This window comes from Neofelis nebulosa, chromosome 4 (genome assembly GCF_028018385.1).
Source record: "Neofelis nebulosa isolate mNeoNeb1 chromosome 4, mNeoNeb1.pri, whole genome shotgun sequence".
NCBI classification, from domain to species: Eukaryota; Metazoa; Chordata; class Mammalia; order Carnivora; family Felidae; genus Neofelis; species Neofelis nebulosa.
The window spans coordinates 74241515-74269445 of NC_080785.1; the positions used below are offsets into that span (position 1 = coordinate 74241515).

General features: G+C 35.8%; 1 protein-coding gene across 7 annotated transcripts in view; it reads right to left on the reverse strand.

The window, feature by feature from the left end:
- Positions 1-27931, reverse strand: part of AKAP9 (A-kinase anchoring protein 9) — a 151322-nt gene that overhangs the window by 8513 nt on the left and 114878 nt on the right. For all 7 annotated transcript variants that reach the window (XM_058725131.1, XM_058725134.1, XM_058725133.1 and 4 more), the window contains 18 exons: positions 23318-23470; positions 22783-22962; positions 20869-21942; positions 19354-19494; positions 18389-18877; positions 17887-17950; positions 17446-17567; positions 16662-16853; positions 16210-16398; positions 10930-11074; positions 9387-9606; positions 8526-8676; positions 6454-7122; positions 5784-5992; positions 4930-5035; positions 3245-3427; positions 1834-2034; positions 748-980 (listed from right to left, as the gene is read on the reverse strand). In XM_058725131.1, the coding sequence (XP_058581114.1) occupies positions 748-980; positions 1834-2034; positions 3245-3427; positions 4930-5035; positions 5784-5992; positions 6454-7122; positions 8526-8676; positions 9387-9606; positions 10930-11074; positions 16210-16398; positions 16662-16853; positions 17446-17567; positions 17887-17950; positions 18389-18877; positions 19354-19494; positions 20869-21942; positions 22783-22962; positions 23318-23470 (4721 nt within the window). The remainder of the gene's footprint in view (positions 1-747; positions 981-1833; positions 2035-3244; positions 3428-4929; positions 5036-5783; positions 5993-6453; positions 7123-8525; positions 8677-9386; positions 9607-10929; positions 11075-16209; positions 16399-16661; positions 16854-17445; positions 17568-17886; positions 17951-18388; positions 18878-19353; positions 19495-20868; positions 21943-22782; positions 22963-23317; positions 23471-27931) is intronic.

Below are 27931 nucleotides of genomic sequence, written 5' to 3' on the forward strand. Positions count from 1 at the left end.
AAAGGAAAAAGGACAAAACCCTTTGAAGACATATCAGATGTGACCTGACAGGAAGAACTTTAAAAACTGAAGTGCTTTTGAGACTGCCTGGTTACTACGTATATAAAAGGGAGGGGAAGCATGGAAAAATCGAGGTGTTGGGGTATATCGCACCTGGGTGACAGGACTGCAGGCAGCCAGGTCCTCAAGGGAGTTTGAGTCCTGGCTCCATTTCAACTACAAACAGAATGAGTGCCAGTGTTGCCTGCTTAGAACTCCTAGAAAAGGCATGACAAAAGCACTAGCACAGTCCAATGCCCTAAAGGCTAATCTTGGGTTTGAATGGAGAGTTAGGCCAGGGCTCTGTGTAGCTAAGACCCAAGAGGGCATTATTTTAGCAAGGAAGACAATGAATGCAGGTAGCCTAAGTAAGTTTTCAAAAACATATTTTCCGTCTTATGGTCCCTTTTATTTATACGTCTGAGCTGCTTCATGGGCTTATTCAGGGTTAAAAACCAAACATAACAGAACAAAACAATCCAGACTGGATGTGCCAGCTCTGAGTTACCAGCTGCCTGCACCTGGGAGTTCTTTTCATAGGGTCTCCAAGTACAACATAAAGTATCCCTGCTAAAAGGATGAAAGAAAGAAGTATGGCAAATGTCTCATACTGTATGAATACAGAGCACAACAGGCAGAGAGAAGAGTAGATTAAAAATCTAAATCCTTTTAGTGTCTATTAAAATGCATTTTCTGTCAAACATTTACCTTGAAATTGCCATGGACACTCTGACAGCTGACCGAAACCTGGTGAATCCCTTTGGACGGTGGGTGATCACCTCTAGGTCTGTGAAGGCTGGCTGCCCCCCCATCCGGGCGAGCAGAGCCAGTGTGGCATCTTCACACTCCTGGAACCCACCCAGTAACAGCAGCAGGTATTTCTTCTGATAAATGAGAGCTTTCCGAAAACTTTCTGCCCTCAGATATTTACCGTAAATTCTCTATGTTTAAAAAAGGGAAGAACACAAAGACATTATTAAGAAGCCATTCAAATTGTTCTCTAGAAAAAGATAACCTAGATTTTATTAAAAAAAAAAAAAAGTAGTAGAATGGCAGATACCCTACTACTGTTTCCTACTTTATCAGCAAAGTTGAAAGTAAGGATAATCAACCTTAAATTTCACACTTCTGCCTCTTTTTAGTCAGTGGAATGTGAACACAAACCTTATATCTATGTTTTTGGATTTTAGCCCCCATTCATACTTACTGCAAATGTTTTGGTCATTCCCTTATCTCAGTTTTTTTTTGTCTACTTGTGTAGCTACTTTTACTAGTATAGTTGCTAAAATATTTAACTTTCAAATGCTAATGGTCTCTGTCCTTTAAGAGGCATAAATTTATGTTCATTCCATAGTTAAAACAAATATTCCAAACATTTTTCTTTCAGATTTTATATTAACATTTTACAAGTAGTTTTCCTACAATACTCATCATAGCCATGACAGAGGTTGTTCAGAGGGCTTATGATCTCACAGAGAATGACGCTCTGACACTGAAGGAAGCAGAGCTTCTGTTGGCAGTGGAAAAGAGAACTTTCTGTTGGTCTGTTAGAGATGACATGGTGGGAAGTGGACCATGAGCTCAGGGTGCTGCCATTGAGACATGCCTCATCACAAAGTTTTTGTGACCAGCAAGACACCTGCATTCATGACACAGACTGAATAGTGAGACCTAAGGACAGCCTGAATGTCACCTAATTTCTTCATTCTGTTCAGTTAAGATTAGTGAAAGATGAAACAAGGCAAAAGCAGAGGACCAGCTCTGGTGTATGTTTAGATGCAAGACATCTCTTACCTTTAGAGTGGCATGCTCAGAATCAGAGCTCAGATTCTGAAGTAAAGCTTCATTTCTTAGTTCAGCCTTCAGTTTGTACACTTCGGCTTCTGCTCTTTTCAAGGATTTTTGCAGAGTCAACTTTTCTCTGTTCCAGACTTCTTTTTCGGAAGCAATGATTGCTTCAATGTTGGCACTACCACTCAACAAAAACCTAGAAGACTACAGAAACCAGAGTATACTTTCATGATTTTTAGGAATAAGTCTCTGAAGAAAAACCTAAATTAAACACATTAAAGGTAACCCTAGGAGATATCAGCTTTCCAATCTCAGATATGGAGGGTTCAAAGCCAATCTCAACTGACATGAAAGAATATACACTAATATCCTTTGCTTAGATTAATTTTAAAACTAAAAATCCCCGTGAAAGCCTAGCCCCAAAGAAAGTGTTTAGATTTTGCAGAGCTTTAAAATAAAAAAGTCTAGAGGGCCGCCTCAGTGGCTGAGTTGGGTAAGGATCCCACTTTTGATGTAGGCTCAGGTCATGATCTCACAGTTTGTGAGTTCGAGTCCTGTGTTGGACTCTACACTAGCATCACGGAGCCTACTTGGGATTCTTTCCCTCTTGCTCCCTCTCTCTGCCCCTCCCCTGCTTGCGCTCTTGTTCTTCCTCACTCTCAAAATAAATAAACATTAAAAAATTGTTTTAAATAAAAAAGTCTAGAGACTTAATAAATGGGGCCATATGGGTTCAAATGTAGAGCCTGGGCCTGAAACCGTACACTGGAGAAGTGGGGAAAAAAATAACCAGGCACGTACATAGAGAAGTGGGTCCCTACAGAAGCTTTGTGGATGTATGATTATGTATTTGACTATACAGCTGTCTCACAAGTCTTTCCTATATATTATATTCTTATTTTTATATTACAGATGCTAGCAATTTATTTTGTAGTTTTTAAATGGAAAAAATTTCAGTAAATGGCCAGAGTAGTTTATTAGACTGTAATATATAATTTAATGGCATCTGTCACTTGAGTTACACATATAATAACCGATAAATAATTGATGAGAAGTCAGAATTCACATTTGAACATTTCTTTACGTGTGTCCACTGCTGGCCCATAGGTAGCAAAGTATGTGGCTTTGGAGAGAAGCAGTTCCTGGTTTGACTACAGACTTCAGTTTTCACATGTGTCAGGCTGAATGTGGATGAGAGATTCTGAACATATATAACCCAGGATCTGGCACAGAGAGGGCTCCCAATAAATAATATCTATTATCATTATTGTCAACTCTATAATATTTTTCAATGATCTTACTAAGAATCAGATACTTAATATTCGTACCCTGCTAGGGATAAAAATTGAAACTAGAAAGTAGAAACTGTAACTTTGCAACACTCCTAATGTGGCCATGCTAAAAACAGACGTACATAATCTCTGCCAGCTCCTGTCTGTCGATACCATCTGATCTGTTCTTCTAGCTTCATAACTGTGTTTCTTAAATCATTCTTTTCTTCCGTCAGTTGGCTGATATGTCCTGTTAGCTCAGCATTTTGCCTCAGTAATCTTTCAGTCAATGAGCCACAAGAAGTACCTGGGGACACTAAGCTAGGCTAGAAAAATAAAATGATATTAAGGTTGTGTAAGCATAAATATTTATACACAATGCACATAAAAATATGAAGAGGCACTGAGAACAACAGATTTCATGAAGAAGTGGTGTTTGAGTTGTCTTATATAACAAGGAAGAATTTAATAGACAGAAGAGAAGATAGGGAAGGGCATATTAAGCGGAAGGAATAGTATGTGTAAAGGCACAAAGGTTTTGTGTGAGAGTGTCTTGCTTTTCGGGAGCTACGATTTGCGTGGTAAGGCTAGAGTAAAGGCTGCCTTTACTTATGGATAATATACCTAAACGTAGTCAATGGAGAGTCATAAACGGTTTTGAGACAAGAGTGTGACACAAAATTTATGTGTTACAAAAATTCCTTTGGTAGCAGCATGCAAAGTACAGTAAATTAAGGAAGACAGATCCTGGTGTCAGGCAGACACATGACGAAGTCATCACAACAGTTCAGGTGAGAAATGCTGAAAGCCTGAAAAAGGTAATGACTAAGGACACATGGAATAGGTATTTAGGTGGTAAAAACACAGGACTTAGTCACTGCTTAGACACACAAGTGAGAGTGAAGGAAGGTGGTCCATGGTGACCTTCAGCTTTCTAAACTGGGTGATATCAGGACCAGAAATGAGGGTTTGGGACAGGAAGAAGAAAGATGATGCTCAATTTGGAATGTGCCTGTAAGGTTCCTAAGGGATCTCTATGGGGGTACATTTCCCCATGGAAAGAGTTCCAGTAACTAATGGAAAATATAAACCTGGACCACAGGATAAAGGTATAGACTACAATAGAAGATAAGGTTCCTAAGGGCGAGATTTTATAAGATTTGTTTGATGAAGCCCAGAACCCAGGATGGTACCTGGCATATAACAAGTGCCTGACATAAGTATTTGTTCAGTAAATAAGTCTACTGAGAACTCAGGCTGTGGGAATGAATGAGCTTTCACAATTAGAGAAAAAAAACGGAGGAAGATACAGAGAAAGAATTCATGAAGGTGACTGATGAAAAGAAATGGAAGAAATGAGAGAATACTGACACACACAAGAGTTTTTAAGATGGGAGAGGTCAAAAGTGTCAAATGCTACAAAGAAGTCAAAGACAGGGAATGAAAAGATTCAGATTAGTCAACTCTGAAGACACTGATACCATTCTGTGGGTGGTTATGAGTGGAGAGCTAGAAATGAGACTATTCTTTTAAGAAACTTGGTTATACTACAATAAAATGTCACCATAATTATTCAATAATGATAATGAAAGTTAATTTCCCTTCAAACTTTCAGTATCTTCTATTTGGGAAAGGCAAATATTATTATTAATATTTAAAATAAATAAATAAATAAATATTTTAAATAAACTATTTTAAATATTTAAAATAAACAAAAAGATAAAATTAAAACTCTTTAGAAAATATGGTGCCAGCTTTAAATGGTTCATATAGCTCCATTAAATCTTTGTTCTTGATATCTTTTATAAAGAGTTTTTTAAAGTCTTACCTCTTGCCCTGGCTGGCCAGTTAACTTCTGTAGTTGTAAAATAATTCCATCAATATTTTCCTGAACCCAAATGAAATCTTCATCATCTGCTGTTTCAAACTGTAGTCTTTAAGAGAGAAAAAGTTGAAACATACCTTTCTCAATTAGCAGTACTGAGCCCAAACATTATAGATGAGGTGACGCTATGCTTCATCTACCACTTCTCCCTTACATTAAGTATTCTCTTTCTACAGTGTTAAGATATTTGTTTTCAGGTATATGAGTTTTGTTGAAGTGTATCACTTCACTTGAGTGTCTGACTCTTGATTTAGGTTCAGGTCATGATCTCACAGTTTGCAGGTTTGAGCCCCACGTTGGATTCTATGCTGACATCGTGGAGCCTGCTTGCAACTCTGTCTCCCTCTCTCTCTGCCCCTTGCTGCTCCCTCAAAATAAATAAAAATAAACTTAAAAAAAATTCTCTCCCTCTGTACCTCTCCCCTGCTTGTTTTCTCTTAAAAAAAATACTATCATCTCCTAATGTAAGTATGCATTAACTAAAATTTCAATTCCTGGAGCGCCTGTGTGGCTCAATCTGTTAAGCACTGACTCTTGATTTTGGCTCAGGTCATGATCTCACAGTTCATGGGTCTGAGCCCCATGTTGGGCACTACACCAACAGTGCAGAGCCTGCTTGGGATCTCTCTCCCTGTCTCTCTGACCCTCCCACACTCATGCTCTTTCTCTCTCAAAAAGAAATAAACAAAAAAAATTTCAATTCCCCACCCTTGGCTAGCTTTTAGTGAGGGACAGATTCTATCCAGTTTGTCTAAGAATGTCATTTCCAAAAGACAGGAGAAAAAAAAAAATCTAACCTATTGGAGGCTTTCTGGGCCAGATGATGCAGCTTTGAAGCCACACGTTGAAGCTTTTGTCTGATCATTTCTAATTCATGATTACAGCCAGCTCCTCCTTCATTCATTTCAATCAGTTTAGGATAGCCTGATTCCTTCGTCTCTCCTTCTATTTTCTGTTGAAGAACCCAATTTCTAGTTCGATCACTGGTTAAACTCCACGTGGTTGGCTAGCAATTTTCAACAGAAAAAGAAAAAGCAGTAATTATAAATGAACAATGAATCATATTCTTTCTTAAGGGAACACAATTATGGTTCATACTCCAAATAAACTTCTATGGATTTCCTTTACATATGATTTGTTCATAACTATTTAAATAATTCAGTACAATATCGAGACACCTGAGTGGCTGAGTTGATTCAGTGTCCAGCTTTGGCTCAGGTTATGATCTCATGGTTTGCCAGTTTGAGTCTGGCACTGGGCTCTCCACTCTCGGCGCAAAGCCTGGTTCATCCTCTTTCCCCCTCTCTCCCCGGCCCTCCCCTGCTCTCCCCTGCTCTCGCTCTCTCTCTCAAAAATAAACATTTAAAAGTAAATGAATGAATGAATAAATTAGTCGAGTATCAAAATTACACGTTCAAAGGGCTGTAGTGTTCTTTTAAGAACTACTTTAAAAGAGCATCAACTTACCTCATTGAGATTCTGATAGAGAATTCTTCTACTTTCTCGTTTCTCTTCTCGTTCTAGTTCTTGCTTCTGGAATTCCTGCATAATGCCCTGCAGTCGCTTTCCTTCAAGGTCTAACTTATAAACTTGTTGCCTTTTCTCTTCCAGCTGGCGCTGAAGATCTTCCACTTTGGACTGGAGCTCATGCATCTTCTTCTGCCCCTCAGTGTTGGCCTCTTGTTCTGTCTGCAACGTCTTCCTGTGAACCTGCCTATCCTTTTCCATTTGCTGTCTTGTTTGCAGAGAATCCAGTTTATATTTCTCAGTCTCATTTAACAATTCTACAATGCGACTGTGTTTCTCCTCCAGCTGTTTCTGTAGCTCTCTAAGGAGGTCCTCAGAGGGCAGCGAGGGCCCAGGCTGCCCACCATCCCCCCCGCTCTGCAGCTGAGCATGCAATTCCCGCTCCCTGTCCAGGGTGTTGCTCATTTCCCGTATTCGAACCTTCTCGGATTCAAGAAGTACTTGCAGCTCTAAGTTCCGACCTCGTTCTTCTGATAACTGGGCATCATGTAGCACTCTTTGTGATTCTATTTTCTCCTGTGATTCGTTTAGTAGTTGTTTCTGTTGTTCCAACAGTAGATTTAGCTGAATATTCCTTTGTTTCTGACCCTCAAGTGAAAATTTCAAATCCTTGTAGAACAAAGTTGAATAAAGAATGTTAATATTTTTTTAAAAATCCTTTATAAGTATACCATTGTGCCTTTATTAGTACTAAGTTGGTAGTATTTGGGAACAGAACTGATTACCCAGTTTATTAACTCAAATTTTCAGTGGTTAGAGCATAATTATTTGGGACAGCCAAATGATTTTCATCAAAGAACATAAACAAAAGATAAGCTAAATAATACTTTTTCCTCCAAATATTAATCATATCTAGTTAAGGAATATGAAGTAGAGTACATTTCTTCTAGAAATAATGACCTTTAAAAATACAAATATTTTCAATATAACATGACACAAGTTCCTGAAAAACCTCATGTTGTCCAATGTCACATACTAAAAATAATGGGGTTTGTGGGGAAAGCAGGGTTATAGACAAACTACTCAAAACTTACACAAATTTGTAAGGATAAAAACACAGTAGGGGCACCTGGGTGGCTCAGTCGGTTGGGCCTCTGAGTCTTGATTTCGACTCAGGTCATGATCTCATGTTTTGTGGGATTGAGTCCCATGTCAGGCTCTGCGATGACAGTGCAGAGCCTGCTTGGGATTCCCTCTCTCCCTCTCTCTCTGCCCCCCATCCCCTGCTTGTGCTCACTCACGCAATCCTCTCTAAATAAACAAACAAATAAACAAGAAAAAAAGTTTTAAAATAGTAATCTGTACCCAAGGGGATATCATGTCCTTGCCAGGTGGAGACCTCACTATGCGTGGAGGCCACCAAGATGGACAATCAAAAAAACCCCAACAAAAGAAAACAGAAAGTAATAGAGCAGAAATGCCAGCTACACAGTTTTTAAGCATACAGCTGGTGAGTACTACGCATAGATGGAAGATCTCTGAGCCAGCGGGGCTACCATAAGTGGGCACTGTGTGTAGCAACATGACCTTCTCTGAGCTGCCAGCAGTGAAGGGCTGGAAGAGAGATCAGTGTGAAGGGACTCATTTTAAATTTTTAAACAATATGGCAGTGAGGGGTTCTGCTTCCAGAGAAGTGTCACTGTTCCCCTTCCCTAGACAAAACAGGAACCAAAATTATTCTGCATTAACCCGAATGGTTGCCCTATTTATCAACTGCATATGCGCTAATTCAAATTTCCAAAAACACACCCTGTAGCAGAAGTGTCTGTAATGCACCCTTGGACATAGCAAAACAAAAATGTACCACACCGTTAGCATTTCCTGATGGTACAGTTTAATACAAATAACATTGTAATAGTATTCCACATATAGCAAAAAAACTTATCGTGCCTCATGAAGAGTATAAGGTTGACAGTTTAAAGAGACAGTCTCCAGACTCTCTCTCTCTCTCTCTCTCTCTCTCCTGTTGTTTTGGATTTTCCACAGACATTTAAAGACAAAGATAACCATACCTCAAGTTCTTCTTTATCCCGCTCTTCATTGCGTCCTAGTTTGGCTTTCTCTTTCTCCAAAGCCCACTGGAGCTCTCTGGATTTTTTCTGTTCACTTGCTAATGTGTCATTAAGCAAATGTACTTCATCTGTTTTATCTTTAACTTCCAACCTAAATCAGACAAATGAACTTTCATAAAATTACTTCAACCAAGTTTGTATTGAGAAAAAAAGAGAGAGCTTCCACTGATGAGCAGAGGCATATTATAAACCAACTAATAGGAAAACATAAGCCACATAATAAAGATTTTTGAGTGTGGTTTATTTCACATTAACTGTTTCTAGTAATGTAGCTATGAACTATTATTTACCACTGTAAACATTTTTACAAAATAACATTAATAAAAATTTTCCTTTGTCTTTTACTGAACACGAGAATCACCAATGTTCAAAATAAAAAATGTCCTTGTAATGTGTCCTTGGCAAGCAGAACATCTCAGTATTTACACCAACAATTTATCCTTTTCACAAGCATTATATTTTAAAACATTTTGCATATTTTGGCTAAATGAACCACAAATTCTATTGAGATAATAAACACCATTTCAAATTACTTGGTGGTAATGTATATCTCATACAACAAGTCTCAAAGAGACGGAACCCACAGCAGCGAATATGCCAAAACCTAACCATGAATTTATCATTTAGAAAAATTTGGAGTTTTTCCTTCCCACTGTAGTTTTTCCTACAAATAACTAAATTTCATGTTATTTACACATTATGTATAATGTTACGCTTTTATAAGATCTGCACAATGTCTCTGACAAAATTACTCCAATTCCTTCACCGATACAGGTTTATTAATAAGGAAGTTTGACACACCTGAAAGCCTCTAACTCCTTTAGGTGCTTATGTTGTGCCTTGAGCGTTGTTTCTAGTTCCAACTTAGTTTGTGCAAGTTCACTCTTCAGTTCGGCCACCACCATCTTCTCCGAACTCAGCTGTTCCTGCAGGTCTGTTGCTCTGTCCTTCATGCTGCTGAGCTCCACTTGCATCTCTAGCATTTGGGACTGCTTCTGCTGCATATTATACTCCAAGAGTTCTAAATGCAAGATTATTAATACTTACATTACGATCTCCCAACCTGTATCTGGTTTATAAATACTTTGTTGAGAGAACAGATTTTTAACTTAGGAGATTACCACAAAGCAAATGTGAAAAGATTACAGTCCCAAAGTTGGCAATTTATAGAAACACATATGAATACTGTCCTCACAGTGCTAATAATGGTTAAGGTTTCAGAACTATAAATATATAGGACTACTTTGGAAAATACTTAGGCGTTACCAAATAAATGTGAAATTATGTATTCTATCACTCAGCAATTCCATCCCTGGGGTATATATACCAAGAAAACTTATGTATGTATGCATCAGAAACATAGTATTACCAACAATGTGCAGAACAGCACTGGTTGTAATTATCTAAAAAAAATAGAAACGATCCAAATGTTCAACCACAGAATGGATATATACATTGTGAGAATTCTATACAGTAACAAAAATAAATGAATTGGAGATGAATGCAGATGTTCAGAAAAATACTAGAGAGAGGTAAAGGAAGTAAGGCACAAATATATATAGAATAATAAAGTTCAAAAGCAGGAAAACTTTAAACTTACATGGCTTAGGAATATACAAATAGGTAGTAAAACTAAGGAAAAATCAGGATAATGGTTACGTCTAGGTTACCACAGAGGTGTGTGTGTTTGGGAAAGAGCTTCAGAGGTATTTAACAAAGGTGAAGTTTCCACAATTCATTCACTTAAAGATTTGTTATATATTTTTGCATTTTGCACTTTTCTATATGTATATTAAGTTTACAACAAGAAAAGGATTTAAAAAGAAATAATTACTTTCATTGTGAATTTATTTTCCTTTCAGGTGGTTCACCTCACAGAGAGCTTCAGAACTAAAAAAAGATAATGAACTTAATGGGCTAAACAACCTGATAAAAGCAATGCCTGTTTATTTTATTTTTTAAATGTTTATTTTTGAGAGAGAGAGCATAAGTGCAAATAGGGGAGGGGTAGGGAGAGAGGGGACAGAGGATCCAAAGCAGGCACTGAGCTGGCAGAGTAGATGCGGGGCTCAAGCTCAGGAACTATGAGATCATGACCTGAGCTGAAGTCGGATGCTTAACTGACAGAACCACCCAGGTGTCCCCATTTTAAATATATCTGTTTAAAAACCAACTGGACAAACCTTTAATTCCCAGAGTAATTACTGTAAATTATTTCCATTATATGAGAATGAGAAGAAAATGTAACTGAAAGGAAATGTGTTTTAAATGAACAAAGAGGGGAAACAAAGTGAAATATTTCCACCTATTTGTTGTTACCACGTGAGCCGGACAAACAGCATACCTTGGCTTGGTTGATCACTTTCTTGTTCTCTTTTCAGAGTCATTTTCAGACCATTCAGTTGAGCATGCAGTGCTTGAATTTCAGATAACAAACTCCTTCTATCTGCTTTCTGGAGGCATTCCATAGCTGCTTGATATTCAACATTCTGTAATAATGCAAAATAAAAAATCAAGTGAAGAGAGTTGTAAGAAGAATAAAATTAACAACCAGGAACTCTGAAAAAAATGAAACACACATGCTAAAATTCTGGTAAGATGCTAATTTTCACTTCCTACTCATTATGATTTACTTTTTAATTATTAGTCTTTACATTTATTTTGAAATTCTTTAAACATACAAAACACAAATATAATAAACACCCAGGTACACAGCCTAAGAAATAGCACTTATATAGCTGAAGCCCCTCTATGTATAACTCCCCAAACACCTCCTCTGCACCACCTGCTTGAGAAATCACCAAATTTGAAGTCTAGTCTTATTTTCATGCACTCTGCATATTATGTTATATATACACACCCTAAATAGTATACAGTACTGTTCTACAGTACTACTATCTAAATAACATCATATGGTATTTTCACTTAATGAAATTAAGAGATTTTCATGTTGATCTGGAATAACACATATAGCTCTATTTCACAATCATTTTCAACGTTAAATAGTATTTCATAGTATGAATAATACAGTACATTTGAAATTCTTTTCGTATACTTATTACTTTTTTGTTTGCACATATTTGTATCATTCGTTCATTTTTCCAGTGGTGGTTTATTCTCATTGGATATTTGGTCTTCAGTTTCCTTTTCTTATGATGCCTTTGCCTGGTTTAAGAATCAGAGAAATACTGGCCTCACAGAATGGGTTGGGAAGGATTGGTATTAATTCTTAAAATGCTTGGTAGAATTCACCAGTGAAGCCATCTGATCCATCACAGGCTTTTCTTTGTGAGAAATTTAAAAATTACTAATTTAACTCTTTGTAATGGGTCTATTCAGATTTTCTATTTTTTTCTGAGTAAATTTTGGTAGTTTGTATATTTTTAGAAATTTGTTTACAAGGCTATGGAAACAATTATTTTTAAAGTTACATTTTGTTGTTAAGAAATCAGATTAAAAATAAAACTTATTAAAATATTTAAAAAAATATTTAGAGAGACCGCATGAACAGGGGAGGGGCAGAAAAAGAGGGAGAGAGAGAATCCCAAGCAGGATCAGCACTGTCAGTGCAGAGCCCAATGTGGGGCTCAATCTCACGAACAGTGAGATCATGACCTGAGCCGAAATCAAGAGTTAGATGCTTAACTAACTGAGCCACCTAGGTGCCCCAAGAAATCAGATTTTTCCATCTTGATCTTATATCCAGCAACATTACCAAACTTTCTTATCAATTCTAAAATACCATGTGTATAGGTCCTTTTTTGTTTTCTACATGGATGAACATAGAAAACATCCATTTGTATGGATGATAGGTCTTCTCATCCCTAATTCTTACTTTTTATTGCTTTGCTTTGTTAGCTAAGTCTTTAGGACAAGGTTGAACAAGCTACTGAAGTTAACAGTATTTAAAGAAAAATTTTTTAATGTTTATTTATTTTTGAGAAAGAGAGACGGAGCACTAACGGGTGAGGAAGAGAGAGAGAGAGGGAGACACCGAATCCAAAGCAGGTTCCAGGCTCTGAGCTGTCAGCACAGAGCCCGATGCAGGGCTTGAACCCACAAACTGTGAGATCATGACCTGAGCCGAAGCTGGATGCTTAACCGACTGAGCCACCCAGGCACCCATGAAGTTAACTGTATTTTTAACATTTAACTATAGTTAAATACATTTAACTGTATTTTAAACGTTTAACTATAGGTATAATGGTGGTTGTAGGTGTTTATTAAATAGACCCTATGTAGTTCAAGAAATTTCTTTTTGTTTTTAGCTTGTTATTTGTTTTAAAGTATAAAATTCTTGGGGCGCCTGGGTGGCTCGGTCGGTTAAGCGTCCGACTTCGGCTCAGGTCACGATCTCACGGTCCATGAGTTCGAGCCCCGCGTCAGGCTCTGGGTTGATGGCTCGGAGCCTGGAGCCTGCTTCCGATTCTGTGTCTCCCTCTCGCTCTGCCCCTCCCCCGTTCGTGCTCTGTCTCTGTCTGCCCCTCCCCCGTTCGTGCTCTGTCTCTGTCTCAAAAATAAATGTTAAAAAAAAAAAAAAATTAAAGTATAAAATTCTTCATTTTATTTATTTAACTTGCTGTATCTCTTGAAATGATCACTAGTTTTATTTTCTCTTTAACTGTTAATGAGTCACATGAGTTATTTTTAATGGTATGCTACCTTTGCATTCCTGGATAAGTATAAGGTGACTGTGTCTCTAAAAAATATACAATGGTGGATTTGGCTTAATATTTTGTTTAGGATTTCTGCATCTACGTTCATGGATAAACAGACCTGTAAGTTTTCTTTCTTGTATTATTCTTTGTCTGATTTTCGCAATAGGGTTACATTTGCTTCTTAACAAAAAGACAGGGCATTGCCCCAGTCATCCAACAATGGGAAGCATATGTTTAAGCCTGGAATTAGCTATTACTTGAATGTATGCTAGACTTCACCTATAAAACCTGTAAAAAAAAAAAAAAAAAAAAAAAAAAATTTTTTTTTTTTTTTTTGAGCTGGGTATAATTCTTCTGGGTATTTATTTTTAGTTCATATTTTGATATAATTTCAGACCTACAGAAAAACTCCAAATATTGTACAGGAATCCCCATATAGCCTTCTTCCAAATTCTCTAAATGTAAACCACATTTGCTCTATCACTCTCCCTGTATATATCTAGGTGTATCCTCTCCCCAACCCTAACCCCTGATAACCACTGATCTGTTCACTATCACTATAATTTTGTCAATCCAAGTATTATGTAACATATAGGAGGTTTAGGGTATCCTTAGTTTGGTCTTTTTTAATTGCTAAGTAGTATTTCATTATATGGATGTGCTGTAATTTGTTCATCCATTTACCTGTCAAAGGACATTGGGCTGTTTCCAGTTTTGGGGTATACAAATAAATCTGTTTAGAAATATTCTTGTATAGATTTTTACAGAGACATTCGTTTTCATTACCATCTGATAAATACCACAAGTGTGACTTCTAGGTCATATAGTAATTGTGTATCTAACTTTATAAGAAACTGCTAAATCATTTTCCACAGTTGACTCTCCCATTTTATGTTCCTATTAGCAATGTATGAGGGATACAATTTCTCTGCATCCTCACCAGCACTTGGTACTTTCGCTAATTTTTATTTTGGCCATTCTAATAGATGTATTGTGGCCTCAATTTGTTTTGGTCTAATATATCTCTATGAGTAGATTTTAGTTCAGGACAAAAGTGAGGTAGTGTACTTTGTATCAAGAAGCACAAGTATCTGGTTTGTTCTGTTACTGATGATATTAATTCTGATCACTTGCTTAAGGTGGTATCTGCAAGGTCTCTCCACTATACAGTTATTACTTTTCTTTTTATAATTAAAAAAGATTTCTTGGGGATTTACTCTGAGACCATGTAGACATACTTTTCTAATCAAACACTTTCACACTAGCTTTAGAACCCATTGCCGATTATTACTTGAGTTCTTACTTTTTAATAAAAGGTAATTTATTAACTTCATCATTTCTTGTACATACTAGCTGGCATTCTACAAGAAAGAATTTTTATTCATTTATGTATACCAGTATGAATTCATGAATTCTTATTTTAATCTTTGGTTTATAATCTGTTGCTATCATTACTTAGTTTGATGTTCTAATTGTCCTGAATGTGGACACTGGGAACTCCTTCAAGCTGGCTTCTGTGATCTTTTGACATCTCTCCATTCTTCGAGCAACATCTTGTCAGTAAAACAAGATATTCTAGGTTCATCTTGTACTTTCCCTGCTCCAGCCCTGGAATCACCATTTCTCCAAGAAGTCCTAGTTCCTTTTAACGGAGAATGTAGTTAAAAATTTAAGACCTGGGCACTAAGTATTTTAAGAGTTTTTTTTAACTATCTATCTATCTATCTATCTATCTATCTATCTATCTATATTTATGTATTTATGTATTTATTTATTTATTTCTAGCTATAGGTATTTTCAGGTTTTCTATTTCAACCTGAATGAATTCTGGGAAGTGATTATTTTTCTAGAAAATCTATTTGTCCCACAGTTTTGAATTGATGTAAAATTATCCATAATATTCTATTATTTTATATCTGTTATTTTTAGTTATGATCACATTTTATCAAAGTGTGCTTTTACCTTTTATAAAAGTGTGCTTTTTATTAAAGTGTGCTTTTACCTTTTTCCTTAACCAATTCTCCAAAAAAAGTTTCTATCTTATTAGCCTTTCAAAGAACAAACTTTTAAAGTTTCTATCCTCTCTATTATACCGGTGTATGTATTTCACTAACTTCATTTTTCTTTATCACAGTTGAGCCTCATTTGTGGATTATGTATCCATAAATCTGCCTATTCACTAAAACTTATCTGTAACCCAGAATTAATACTAGCATTGCTTTAACAATCATTTTTAAACATGCAAAGGGTGGCAAAACATTTGATCTGCCAGCTGTGCATGTTCTGAGCTGAAAGTGCACTAGGTGACATTCTGATGTTTTCTTTTATCTCTTAAACTGCAAACAAGTGTCCTTCCTGCTATCTATTCAGTGCTGTGTTCTTTTGCATTTCTGTGCTTTTTAATGGTGATTTTGCTGTTTAGAATGGTCCCCAAGCACAATGATAAAAGACTATCTAGTGTTCCTAAGCACAAGAAGGCGGTATTTTATGCAGAGAATACATGTGATAAGCTGCTTTTAGGCAGGAGTTACATAGTGCTACAGGCCATGGATTCAAGGTTAATGAATCAGCAATACATATAAATAAGGTGTCTTGGCAAATGTCACAACCAGGGGCTCACAGGAACCTGCCTGCAGTATTCCCCTAGTAGCAATGGCTCAGGACGCTCAACAACTTTACAGAATCTAACTACTGCAGACAATGAGAACTGACCATATCTTACTTCTACTTTCTTTGGGCTTATTCTGTTGCTGTTTTCTAACTCCCTAAGTTGGATGAGCAGCTCATTAATTTTCGGTCTTATTTCTAAAATGAGATAAAACATTTAAGGTAATAATTTTTCTCCGAATAGTCTTAGTGGCTCCTATTAAAATTTTAACTTTCAGACCTTCTCCAAAAGTAATCAATAACTCATTTTCTTACTACTATTAAAAAGCACTCTTTGTTTCAACGTTTTATTTTGATACCTGTTCTTGTATTCTCTGTTCCAAACAGTTCAATAATCCAACTGCATCTCTAGTACCTAGAGCTGTCAGCTCAGTCTGAAAAGCAGCTAGTAAAACACCGCGCTCCTTTAAGAAAACTTGCTGAAGAGCAAGCAGAAGTTCACCTCGCCAGTCTGGGAAACTCTCATGAGACTGGGAACCATTGTAAACCTAACAAAGAATAAAAACAAAAGTTAATTTTCAAATAAGTAGGCTTATAAAAAGTCTAAAAATGGTATGTATCTACTAACCAAATTAAATGTTAGAGGCCAAAAAGTATATAGATTTACTTTCAAGAGTATGGCTTGTGGCATTTAAATAATACATAGTAATTCATGTGAAAATACATCATAAAAGACAATAATTTAAATTATAAAGTGCCTTACTATTAATAAAGGGCATATAAAACTATTAAGATGCATAGTATTGAGTACCTCGGCATCTCTTTGCACTTGTATTTTGGTAATTAAGTCCTTAAGAGCTGAGACTGTACTGAGGTAAGCTCTTCTTTCTTCTAGCCAAGATTCTGAAACTTGCTGAACAGAATGGTCCTCTCCATCACTGTAGGGAGACTCGGTGAGGGAGAGCACCTGCATGCCTTCATTATGGACAGCTCTTAGTAATCCCTACAAATCAAAATCCAAAGGCTAGAATTATGACCTAGCCTTTTGAATTATTGTTCAAAAACAGACATACAAACAGAACTAAATTTTAAGCAAGATACCTTTATCAAGTTAGCCTGACTTAGAAGAGTCACTGCAGAAAGGACATACCAGGCTACCATTACTGACTGCCTTCTTCTAATGGAGGAGTAAGCCAATCCCAGAAGGCACTGTCTTTTGGGTTGCTCTTATCTGTAAGTTCCTTCTATTTATCTAATGCACTCTTCTTGGATTTAATGATCAGCCACTAATTTGGCCAAAAGAATTATGTAGGAGATAAATTCTAGTCCTTGAGATTGCTTTAATAATTTCGGCACTCAAAAGTAACAGGAATTAAAAAACAAATTTAACTCTTTATCTCTTTATGCAAATAATTATTACATATATTATACTTTATTATCTGTAAAATATAGGAATAAACCTATATAGATCCCCAAGATTCCTTCTAGCTATGCAGTTCTCTCTTCAGAGAGAAACTATGTTCTAATAAGCTGCTATGTTCAATACAGAAATCAGACTGGCTAAGTTTCACTAAAAGACAGCTGTCTTTCAGTACCTTTATTTTCTTTGGAAATGAATCTGTTGAACTTTCGCCTTCATCTCCTCTGTCTTCTGATGCTGTGTCAAATCCCTGACTTTGTGTAAGATAAATTCCTTGACCCCAGTCTGATCCAGAATCTAAAATAAAGAAAACAACAATTGACTATTGAAAAGAAACAATTATTTTTTATTAAAAAAAAATCTTTTTTAAATGTTTGTTTTTGAGAGAGACAGAGTATGAATGGGAGGGCAGAGTGAGAGGGAGATACAGAATCCAAAGCAGGCTCCAGGCTCTGAACTGTCAGCACAGAGCCTGACGCAGGGCTTGAACTCATGAACTGTGAGATCATGACCTGAGCTGAAGTTGTACGCTAAACTGACTGAGCCACCCAGGCGCCTCAAAACAAACACTTTTTAAATAAGTACTACAAAAATGTCAGAAATTTATGTAACTTACCACTGGAACATATTTCTCTAGTTTGGTAAGCATCAGAATGTGTTAATTCGGGTAGTGAGGATCCCTAATTAGAGAAAACAGAAGAATACATAACATTTTTGGCCTTAATAAAAATAGAAATAGGAACCCAATAAATAGTTTTGTTCTTTTGTAATGCTGTCAAAGAACAAAAAACAAATGAAAAACTCAATTAAATCTGTCACATCTTTCACAGTTAAGTGGAACTATCCATGGTTTATAAAAGTCTTCAATTTTTTAAATGGATATTACCATAGCAAACATTCATGAATTAAGGAATGATATTATCACATTCCAAATTTGCAGAGGAACTTGGTAGGAAATTATTATTGGAATACACGAGGTAAAGAAGATTTAGATCTATAATCTTATCACAAGGAAGAGGCTATCCCAAATTTCTTTCTCTCTTAAAAACAAAGAATTTTGGGGGGGGGGGAACCATACACAGAATGTTGAAAAAACATGTATTATGAAAACCAAATACCTCCTTCGATTTCAGACACTGTATCACTGCCTTCAAGGTACCACATTCTTCCGTCAGTAACTGAACTGCAACATAGTGCTCCCTCTTTAAGGTTTCAGTTTCTGAAATATGTCTGGATTCCATATCCAAAATTTCAGCAGCATGTAATTCTTGCATCTGCTCAATTTTTTCAGTAAACTGACTGATTATTTCAGTGACTTCTTCTGATGAACATTCACTCTGTAAATCAACTTGGATTCCTGCATTTCTGACAAGAATTTGTGGAGTCTGACTGCTGCTATTGACCTTGAGAGTCCCCTCTGTCTGGGATGCCAAACTTTTACCCACTTTATTAGGAAGTGCCTCTAATATGCAGACTTTTCTGTTTTCCTGTAACTCAATTTTATCTTCTTTTTCTAAGAAGTAGGATAATTTCTCTTCTGCTTCTATGAGCTGATTCCTGACTTGGCTTAAATCTTTCTGGAGAGATGCCATACTTGTTTCTTTTATCTAAAACATAATGAACAGAACAGAACATTCAATTAAAAATATTAAATGTAGAATTTAAGGTAGAGAGGATATTCATTTTCCTTACAATAATAGGAAAGATTTTTCAGAAACACTCCTAGATTCCATATATATTTGCAGTATATGTAAAATCATAGATGACCTTAGAAATGAAATTATTTTATCAGCCTCATCTTTTTGGTTTTCATGGGATAAGAATTCTCTTTAACATCTGTCTATCTACTCGTTCATTAAGAGACTAGAGAGTAAAAGCATCTTGCTAAAAAATATTCCAGGAAAATTAAGCAAGAAGATAGTAGTAAAGAAATTTGTAATAACTTTTAACCAAAGCCATAAAAGATTTGTTTCCAGCTTTTAAGTTATAAATTTGGTTTGGGTTTATAGAAGAGAATATACTTTGAAATGAAATTAAGATTATGTAAAAGTAAGTGAATTAGAAAGTATGTTACTTATTTTACCAAAAGCTCTTCTTGAAGCTTTTCTGCTTTCTCTTTATAATTGGCAAGTTCTTCTTTAGTTGCTGATGATTCAGCTCTAAGAGCCTCAAGTTGACCAAAAAATCCACTTTCTTCACTGGTATGAATTAGCTCAGTAGTTGTCTGAATGATAGTGGAAAACATTTAGAAACATGTTATTTACAAAAAAAATACAGCCAATTTCAAGGTACCTATACATTCTAATGAAGCTTTTTCAGGAATGACTGCCTATCCAATAAAACGGTGTAGAAATAAATGATTCATGCTCTTTCAACAAATAGGAAAACTTTTTTAGAACCATCATTTTATGTTCTTGAGACAGTAAGAAAAAAGTTATTTTCTAGGAATGAAAGGTACTTCATGTTAGTATGTACCCTATTTATAAATTATTAATGAAATACTGTTACCATTCAAAAACTTTCGTATTTATATCACTTTCCTCAAAAAAATGCCAAGTCTTACTAAGATACTTCTTACACATTTTATATACAAGAAAAGTCACATTAATATTTTAAAATGACTACAATCAGTTATAGTTCTGGGGAAGAGAAAAAAGCCTAGTAAATGGAAAGAGTTATCATCCTTTGTTTTTGTTTTTTAATGTGTATTTGTTTATTTTGAGAGAGTGTGCACATGCAAGTAAGGAACAGGGTGAGACAGAGAATCCCAAGCAGGTTCTGCACTGTCAGCACAGAGCCTGACACGGGGCTTGATCTCATGAACTGTGAGATCATGACCTGAGCCAAAATCAAGAGTCAGATGCTTAACTGACTGAACCACCTAGGCACCCCAGAATTATCATCCTTTGTAAAACAAATTATATATTAATAGAATCTAGATACATCAGTTAACCTCCTGGTATTCATATAAGACTGCATATTTAGTACTCAATATTATAAATATATAAAGTGAGGTTGTGAAAATTAAAGTCCTTCTATATCAGTCCTATGCTAAGAAATAAATGCAATTTCAGATTGTTACATAAGCAGACTTACAAGAGCGAAATACAAATTATTCCTAAGAAAGGAAAGAATCTATTACCAGCTATAAAAGTCTGCAAAAGCTAATGACTTCTTACTGATATGTTAATTCAGTGGAATATTAATATATTTTATTATTTTCCATTACTTAAAATGAATGATCACAAAATACACATATTAGATGGAACAGGAAAAAAACCCAAATTCCAAAGGACATTTGCTAAACTTATCATCTCTAAAACATCTTTCACCTTCTTCTGACTGCTCTACTTAATGAGTATGCTAGTGAAATAAATAACATGATTTGAAGACCACAAAATATCGATTTTTCCATTATTTTAGTGATAATAATGGGAGTATACAGAAAAGTAGTATTTTTATAAAACCCCTTTATATATGAATTGCTAGATATAAAGAACACCATATTTAATTTAGTAAATTAGCAATCAAGCTTATGGAACAAAAAAAAGAGAATTTCTTAGGATATTTAAGTGAAAAAAATTAAGTACAAACTAACCTTGAGAAGCTCAAAGTTTCCTTCAGGGCTTCTTTTCCTTTCTTTACCTCCCTGTTTTTTCTCCTCCTCCAATAACTTCTGTAGTTCTAGTAGCCTCTTTTCTTTTTCCAAAGCATTTTTCTCTACAATTTCTACCTGTTTTTTTTCTAAAATCAAACTAGTCTGCATTTCAACCACCTGGCTTTCTAATTCTGATATTCTCAAGGTTAATGCTAATACATTTGACTCCATCTCATTATCTGTAACTTGATTTAAATTCTGTGCATGTGTTCTTTCAAGTTCTGATGAAACTGGTTGTTTATCTTGACAGAATTTTGCATATTCCTTAACTGCTTCAAGTTGGACTTGACTCACAAGAGCAGCAGCAACTTTTTCTTCAAGCACATTCTGTAGGTTTACAATCTTCCTTTTCAGCATCTCTGTTTCAGACTGGCCTTGCTCTTGCATGTGCTTTATTTGTTTATAACACTGGGTGAGTTCTAAGTCCTTTGCACTCACAGTGCCCTCAAGTTGTAGCACCTTTGATTCCAAACTGCTAATGGAACCTTTGCTGTTTTCTTCAAAAGATGTGAAGTCAGTCTGATTTTCTAGGGGTTTAAGAGCATTCTCAGAAAGGACTACTTCCAGTTCAGGTTTGGTTTTGCTCAGATCATCTATGGCCATGTTAATGCTTTTCTCTGGTACACTTTGGATTTCTTCCATATTTTCACGTTCTCTCTTTAAGCTGCATAATTCTTGAGTTAGCTGATTCATTTTTAAATTAGTTTCTTCAAGTACATTTTTCGTAAAGGCCATTTCTTCATTAGTGGTTTCTACTTGCTGTTCCAAAGCCAGTTTTTCAGCTATTACCATATCCAATTGATGTTTTAAACTGTCTGCTTCTTCTGGAAAAGAAGTAGCATCCACTGATGTCTTCTGTTCAATCAATGCCAATTCCTGTTGAAGTTTTTCAATCACTTCATTGAGCTGCTCAATTTCTTCTTCTCTATTTTTTTTCACACGTTCTTGGTCACTCATCAAACATTCTATTTGGGTTTCAAGATCCTTTATCAGTTCATTTTTTTCTTCAATAACCTGTTAATGAAAAACAGGTAACAGACATAATAAATACATTATTTATATTTTGGGAATTTTATTTTTTATTTTAAGGGCAGGAACTGAAAGTGTTGATCTCACACAATTTACTTCTCAGACATAATAGATTAATTTTAATATAGACCAAGAGTCCTTATCAGATCAATGACCTTATTTTGAACTTTGTTCAGAAAGTTCTATTAAATATAAAGTGATTTACACTTTAGTAGCTGATTTCCTGTGAGTAAAATAGTTAACATCAATTCATTCTACTTGAAAAGAATGAAGTATTAAAATAAAAATGGTCTCCAGAAGATTTAATTCATATCAAATAGAAGAATTTTTATTAGATTTGGTTAGAATGATATGATGAAATCTGAGTCACCAGAGACTCTCTGGAAAACACCAAAAATCTTTGACAATATTAGGAGAGGATAAAAAAATACACATAGCTTATGAAGCCAAGGAGTCGCTTTCTTTTTTTTTTTTTTAATTTTTATGTGTTTTTATTTTTGACAAAAAGAGTGAATGTGCAAGCAGCAGAGGGGCAGAGAGAGCCAGAGACACAGAATCTGAAGCAGGCTCCAGGCTCCGAGCTGTCAGCCCAGAGCCTGACATGGGGCTCAAACTCACAAGCCGTGAGACCAAGACAAGAGCTGAAGTCGGATGCTTAACTGACTGAGCTCCCCAGACACCCAAAACCAATGTGTCTTAATAAAGTAAATGGGTAAAAGAGAATTAAGGTTTATTCAGTGTTTATATTCAAAGAGAAGCTGAAAAATAACCATTTGCCCCTACAATTGTAGCTTAATTTCATGCAGTAATTTTCAATTTGTTTACCTTATTATCTGTTGTAATTTTAAGTTGATGCTGAAGTTTTGTAATTTGCTCATTTAATTGCTCAATTTCTATTTCTTTTTCCTGCATTATTTGAGCCAATTTTCCAAGCAACACATGTTGGTCCTGAGTAGAGATAGCATCAGATTCCTTCATGGCAAATCCCAGTTTCTCCATTTCATCCTAGGAACAAAAATAACCATCCCAGTTAGATAGATCACTATATGCCATTTTCTGAATATTGTTTCAATTGAATCTTACAAAAGATAAAGTACCCAAAATGTACAAATAAACAAAATCAGATAACATACAGTAATTGTAAGTGAATAATTCTTAAAATATTTTGATAACAGTTCTAAAAATTTTTTCTCTCATGATGCAGTCAAATGTTTATGTTGGGTGGAAAGTAAGTTGCATGCAAATCCATTTGCAGGTAATATTCCTTTTTTAAGTATAAATTTAGCAGCTGGATCCAGCAAATGTTTGATACTAAGACAAAAATTATGAATTATTTGTAAGCAAAGTTTTTCTTAATTACCTTAAATAATTTGTTTTCTTGTTCAAGTTCTTGGAGGCGGGTAGTAGATTCCTTTTTCTGTATTTCTAATTGCATATGTAGTTGCTGAACTTCTTCATTCTTATTTTCCAGTTCTTCTCTAAACTGCTCTAATTGTTCTTCTAAGTTTGTAATCTTTGATACCAAAATTATTGAAAGGAAAGAGAAAATGAAAACCTGTTTATTTTTAATTTTTTAAATGTTTTATTTATTTTTGAGACAGAGAGAGAGCATGAGCAGGAGAGGGGCAGAGAGAGAGAGACACACAGAATCCGAAGCAGGCTCCAGGCTCCAAGCTGCCAGCACAGAGCCTGACGCAGGGCTCGAACTCATAAACCACGAGATCATGACCTGAGCTGAAGTAGGATGCTTAACCAACTGAGCCACCCAGGTGCCCCTGAAAACCTGTTTACAAATGTTTATTTGTCAAGAGAGAAAGAGTGCTGCAGTAGCTGTATAAAACATAATTAAGTGTTTAAGAGATACGAGCGATGAGAATAAAGGGGTTTCGCTAAGCCAGGTGTAACTGTGTGGTTTCTATGTATTTCAAACTGATCACCACCCTTAAATCATCCTACCCAAAGCCCTTCAGAGCAAAGATACAAGGAGCCATTTCTTACCTAAAATACCCTCTGATATAGCAGAAGAGAGTCATGGGAGGAAGGGAAAGGGCCTGCATTTTAAATCTTATTTCATGTTAAATTTAATTGCTATCAAAAAGTTCAAAAAGCTGCAGGATTTGGTCAGTTGTTTTAGCTACCAAGTGAGACTAGCTCAAATTAGCCCATATTAATACTTAACCGAATTAAAGGTCTGGCTGCCATGTGCCTTGTTTAAGTAGGAGAAAGTAAAGGTAGACACTAAGGCCGTGAGATCCTTACGTCTGAAATACAGAAACTTAAACAGTGAGTTATTAATACCATTTTAGGAGAAAATTAGAGAGTTCCTATGTGTAGGACAAGAAAAATTTAGCTCTTTTCTGAGCATAAATTACTATTAACAGTAAAGCAATTGCTCTTTAATGGTTATAAAGAGACTGAAACTAATGACAAGTTTTAAGTGCTAGATATCATTTTAAAAGTTGGGTTTGATTAAGGAATCGTCATTTGGCACAGTACTTTGTAGGTACTTAATAAATAATGAATGGATTTCCAAGTATGTATTTACCTGATGATCAAATTGCTGCATTACAAGCAACCTAAAATGTAGGAGCAACATTACTCAGTGGAGCTGGCTCAGAGAGCAGCCTATGTATCATTTATTGCCTTAGAACTTGAAAGGAACCATATGCTGCTTACACCCAGATATGTAATCAGAATCATGTCTTAGCACTAAGCAAGGCAAAGCCCTTCAAAATCATTTAGCCTAATAGTTCATTAACAGAAATAGTACTGACACTAATAATAGCCATCATTTATAGACACTTTATTGCCAGGCGCTGCATAAGGTGCTTTATATATATTATTTTTTTAAAGTCTGTAATAATAATCTTATGAAATCTTTAATTAATAATCCAAATTATTCCCATTTCAGAGATGAGGAAGGGAGTCACTGAAAGCAAGGTACCTTGCCCTTAGGTCACAGGCTCTAGCTTTTGAACCTGAGAAGTTTACCTGTGGAGCCTTACGTTCTTAACTATCACTTATCCTGCTTCTAATAACGAATGCCCAAAACTTATACTTACATTATTTTCTGTACACTGGTATTAGACTCAGAAGACACACCTTAAATACATTTAGTAGTTGTGCATATATAATTACCAGGTTAGACTGGTGAAAACTATGGTGATTATATCTTCTTCAAAGTTATCTAATGTAATAGTACTTATACCAATCCCTATCTTCCACAACTGCTTTTGATGAAAAAGTACTACTTTAATATATACATAGACATTGAAGTTCAAAACTGATGCTCCACCTCAAATGCCATTTGTTTTAGGGGGGTACCTCTTAATCCTCGTCACCCATCTCCCCCAACCCACCCTCTGTCAACCACCAGTTTGTTCTCTGTATTTAGAGCATGTTTGGTTTTTTGTTCATTTGTTTTGTTTTACTTTCTTTTTTGATCTATCAGTTTATGGTCAAATTCTAAATTTGATCTAAAGTCTTGCCATTCAAAGTGTGGTCCCTAGAGCAGCAGAATTGGCATCACCCGGGAACATGTTAGATGAACAGATTCCGAAACCCCATCCCAGACCTACTGATTCAGAATCTTCATTTTAACAAGATTCCCAGAGGATTCATATGCACATTAAAGTTTGAAAAGCACTGGTTTAAAGCACTAACATTTCTGTTAGAAGTAGGTGAACTTGAGTCACCACAATAGAGACTTCAATTCCCAAAGAGGACACTGTATGATTCTTTCCTCCTATTCCTCCTATTCAGCCAGTGTCATTTCCAAGCTGTCCTGTTACTGAGTCTATTACAACCAAAAACCACAAGAATATTATTAAGCTTTAAAAATAGAATGGTGGTTATTTGTTTTAATCTTGTTTAATTTAGCTACCAAATGTTATCTAGGTAGTTTGGATCAAATAAATTTGCAACTATTTGTGTTTTCTTTTCGAGTCTTCTCGATCTCTTTCAAATGTGTATATGACTTCTTAGACAGTAGATTCTTTGAAATCTGGTGCTGGTTTTACAATTGGGAGAGTGGTAGTCAACACATGTTAAGAAATAGATGTTCAGTGACAGTCTTTAATACTTCTCACTAACAAGGAATGTTTATTCCCCAATTCTTTGGCAGTACAATATCACAGGACTCCAGAATCAGAGAAATCCAGGAGGAATTCTTCCTCAACTGCTTACTGTGTGACCATGAGCAAGTTACTTAACCTCTCGTAAAGACTCAGTTTACTCATCTGTAAAATGGAGATAACACTAGAGCCTATCTAGTGCTAGGCTACACTCTCCCTGAGGGGGAGAGTGTAAGGATTAATGGCATAGGCATTTAAAATACCACTTTCTTGGGGCGCCTGGGTGGCGCAGTCGGTTAAGCGTCCGACTTCAGCCAGGTCACGATCTCGCGGTCCGTGAGTTCGAGCCCCGCGTCAGGCTCTGGGCTGACGGCTCAGAGCCTGGAGCCTGTTTCCGATTCTGTGTCTCCCTCTCTCTCTGCCCCTCCCTCGTTCATGCTCTGTCTCTCTCTGTCCCAAAAATAAATAAAAAACGTTGAAAAAAAAAATACCACTTTCTAGCACAGACCTCAACAAAGTTAACCATTACTTTTTATTACTGCCATCTGTAAGCTATATCTTATTAGCTTTATAGAGAGTTAAAACCTACTGAAGGCATCTTTTTTTTAAAGAAACTCTTCCTTCTATTTCTCCCCACATTATTCGTCTTCTCTCATCATCCTTAAACTATCTTTACAGTTTCTGCTCTATTCATTCTGCATTTCTAAACATACAATAAACTGAAAAAAAATTTTTTATACAAATTAAGCCTATAAGAATAATGGAAAATATCTAAAAATATAATGACACATATAGACATCTTATGTTTATACTCCATCAGATATTTGCCTAGTACAGGATAGAATGTTTAAGAAGTGATTTTCATTAAAAGATTTAGGTTTTAATTCTATGTTCCTCTCTTTCAGTCTTCAGTTACAGACAAGTGGGTTCTGACAGAGTACTTGTTGCTGTGATTAAAAACTAGTCCACCAGGATGAGCTATCATTTTAACCCTTCACTAACTCAACTTGTCTGGCTCTATCTCATCTATAAAAACTGGGAGTTGGCTGACAGAAGCTGGTTGACAGGTCTCTTTGTAGTTCTGATAAAGTATGAGTCTCAGTAAAAGGTAGATTGCTATTGGATACTCACTTCAAAAAATTAAGGTGTCAGTAACGTTACGTGAAAAATTAAGGTGTTAGTAACGTCACTCAAAAGATAATTAAAATATAGTAAACTTAATTATCTACCCATAATCAACTATCACTGCTTTTGGGTCCAGTTTTGAAGGTCTATCTTTTTATAAAGCAATTTTTTTTGATTAATTAGTGTAAGGTAAATCTTTATATTTAAATGTTATTTTCTTTCCTTCCTTCCTTCCTTTTTATTTTAAGTAGGCTCCATGCCCAACATAGGGCTTGAACTCATAACCCTGAGATCAAGAACTGCATACTCCACTAACTGAACCAGCCAAGCTCCCCAATTCTTTTCAAAACACACAGAAGTGGTTACAGATAAACAAGTGTTCCCTGCTTTTTGTGGAAAAACCAAAAAAGCAAAATAAACAAGAACCTTTTAGATAAACATCAGTCAGTATTATATGATAGCAAGAAAATAATCCTTCTCATAGAGATGATCATTTCTTTTCATCATTTATATGGATTTTTTTCCTTCTCTAAAATACGAGTTTTCTTTTTTAAAAAAATTCCTATTGTTTAAAAAAATTTTTTTAATGTTTACTTATTTATTTTGAGAAAGATAGAGAGTGTGTGCAAGCAGGGGAGAGGCAGAAGAGAGGGGGAGAGAGAAAGAATCCCAAGTAAGCTCTGTGCTGTCAGAGCAGAGCTTGACATAGGGCTCAAACTCACAAACCATGAGATCATGACCTGAGTTTAAACCAAGAGTCAGATGCTCAACCAACT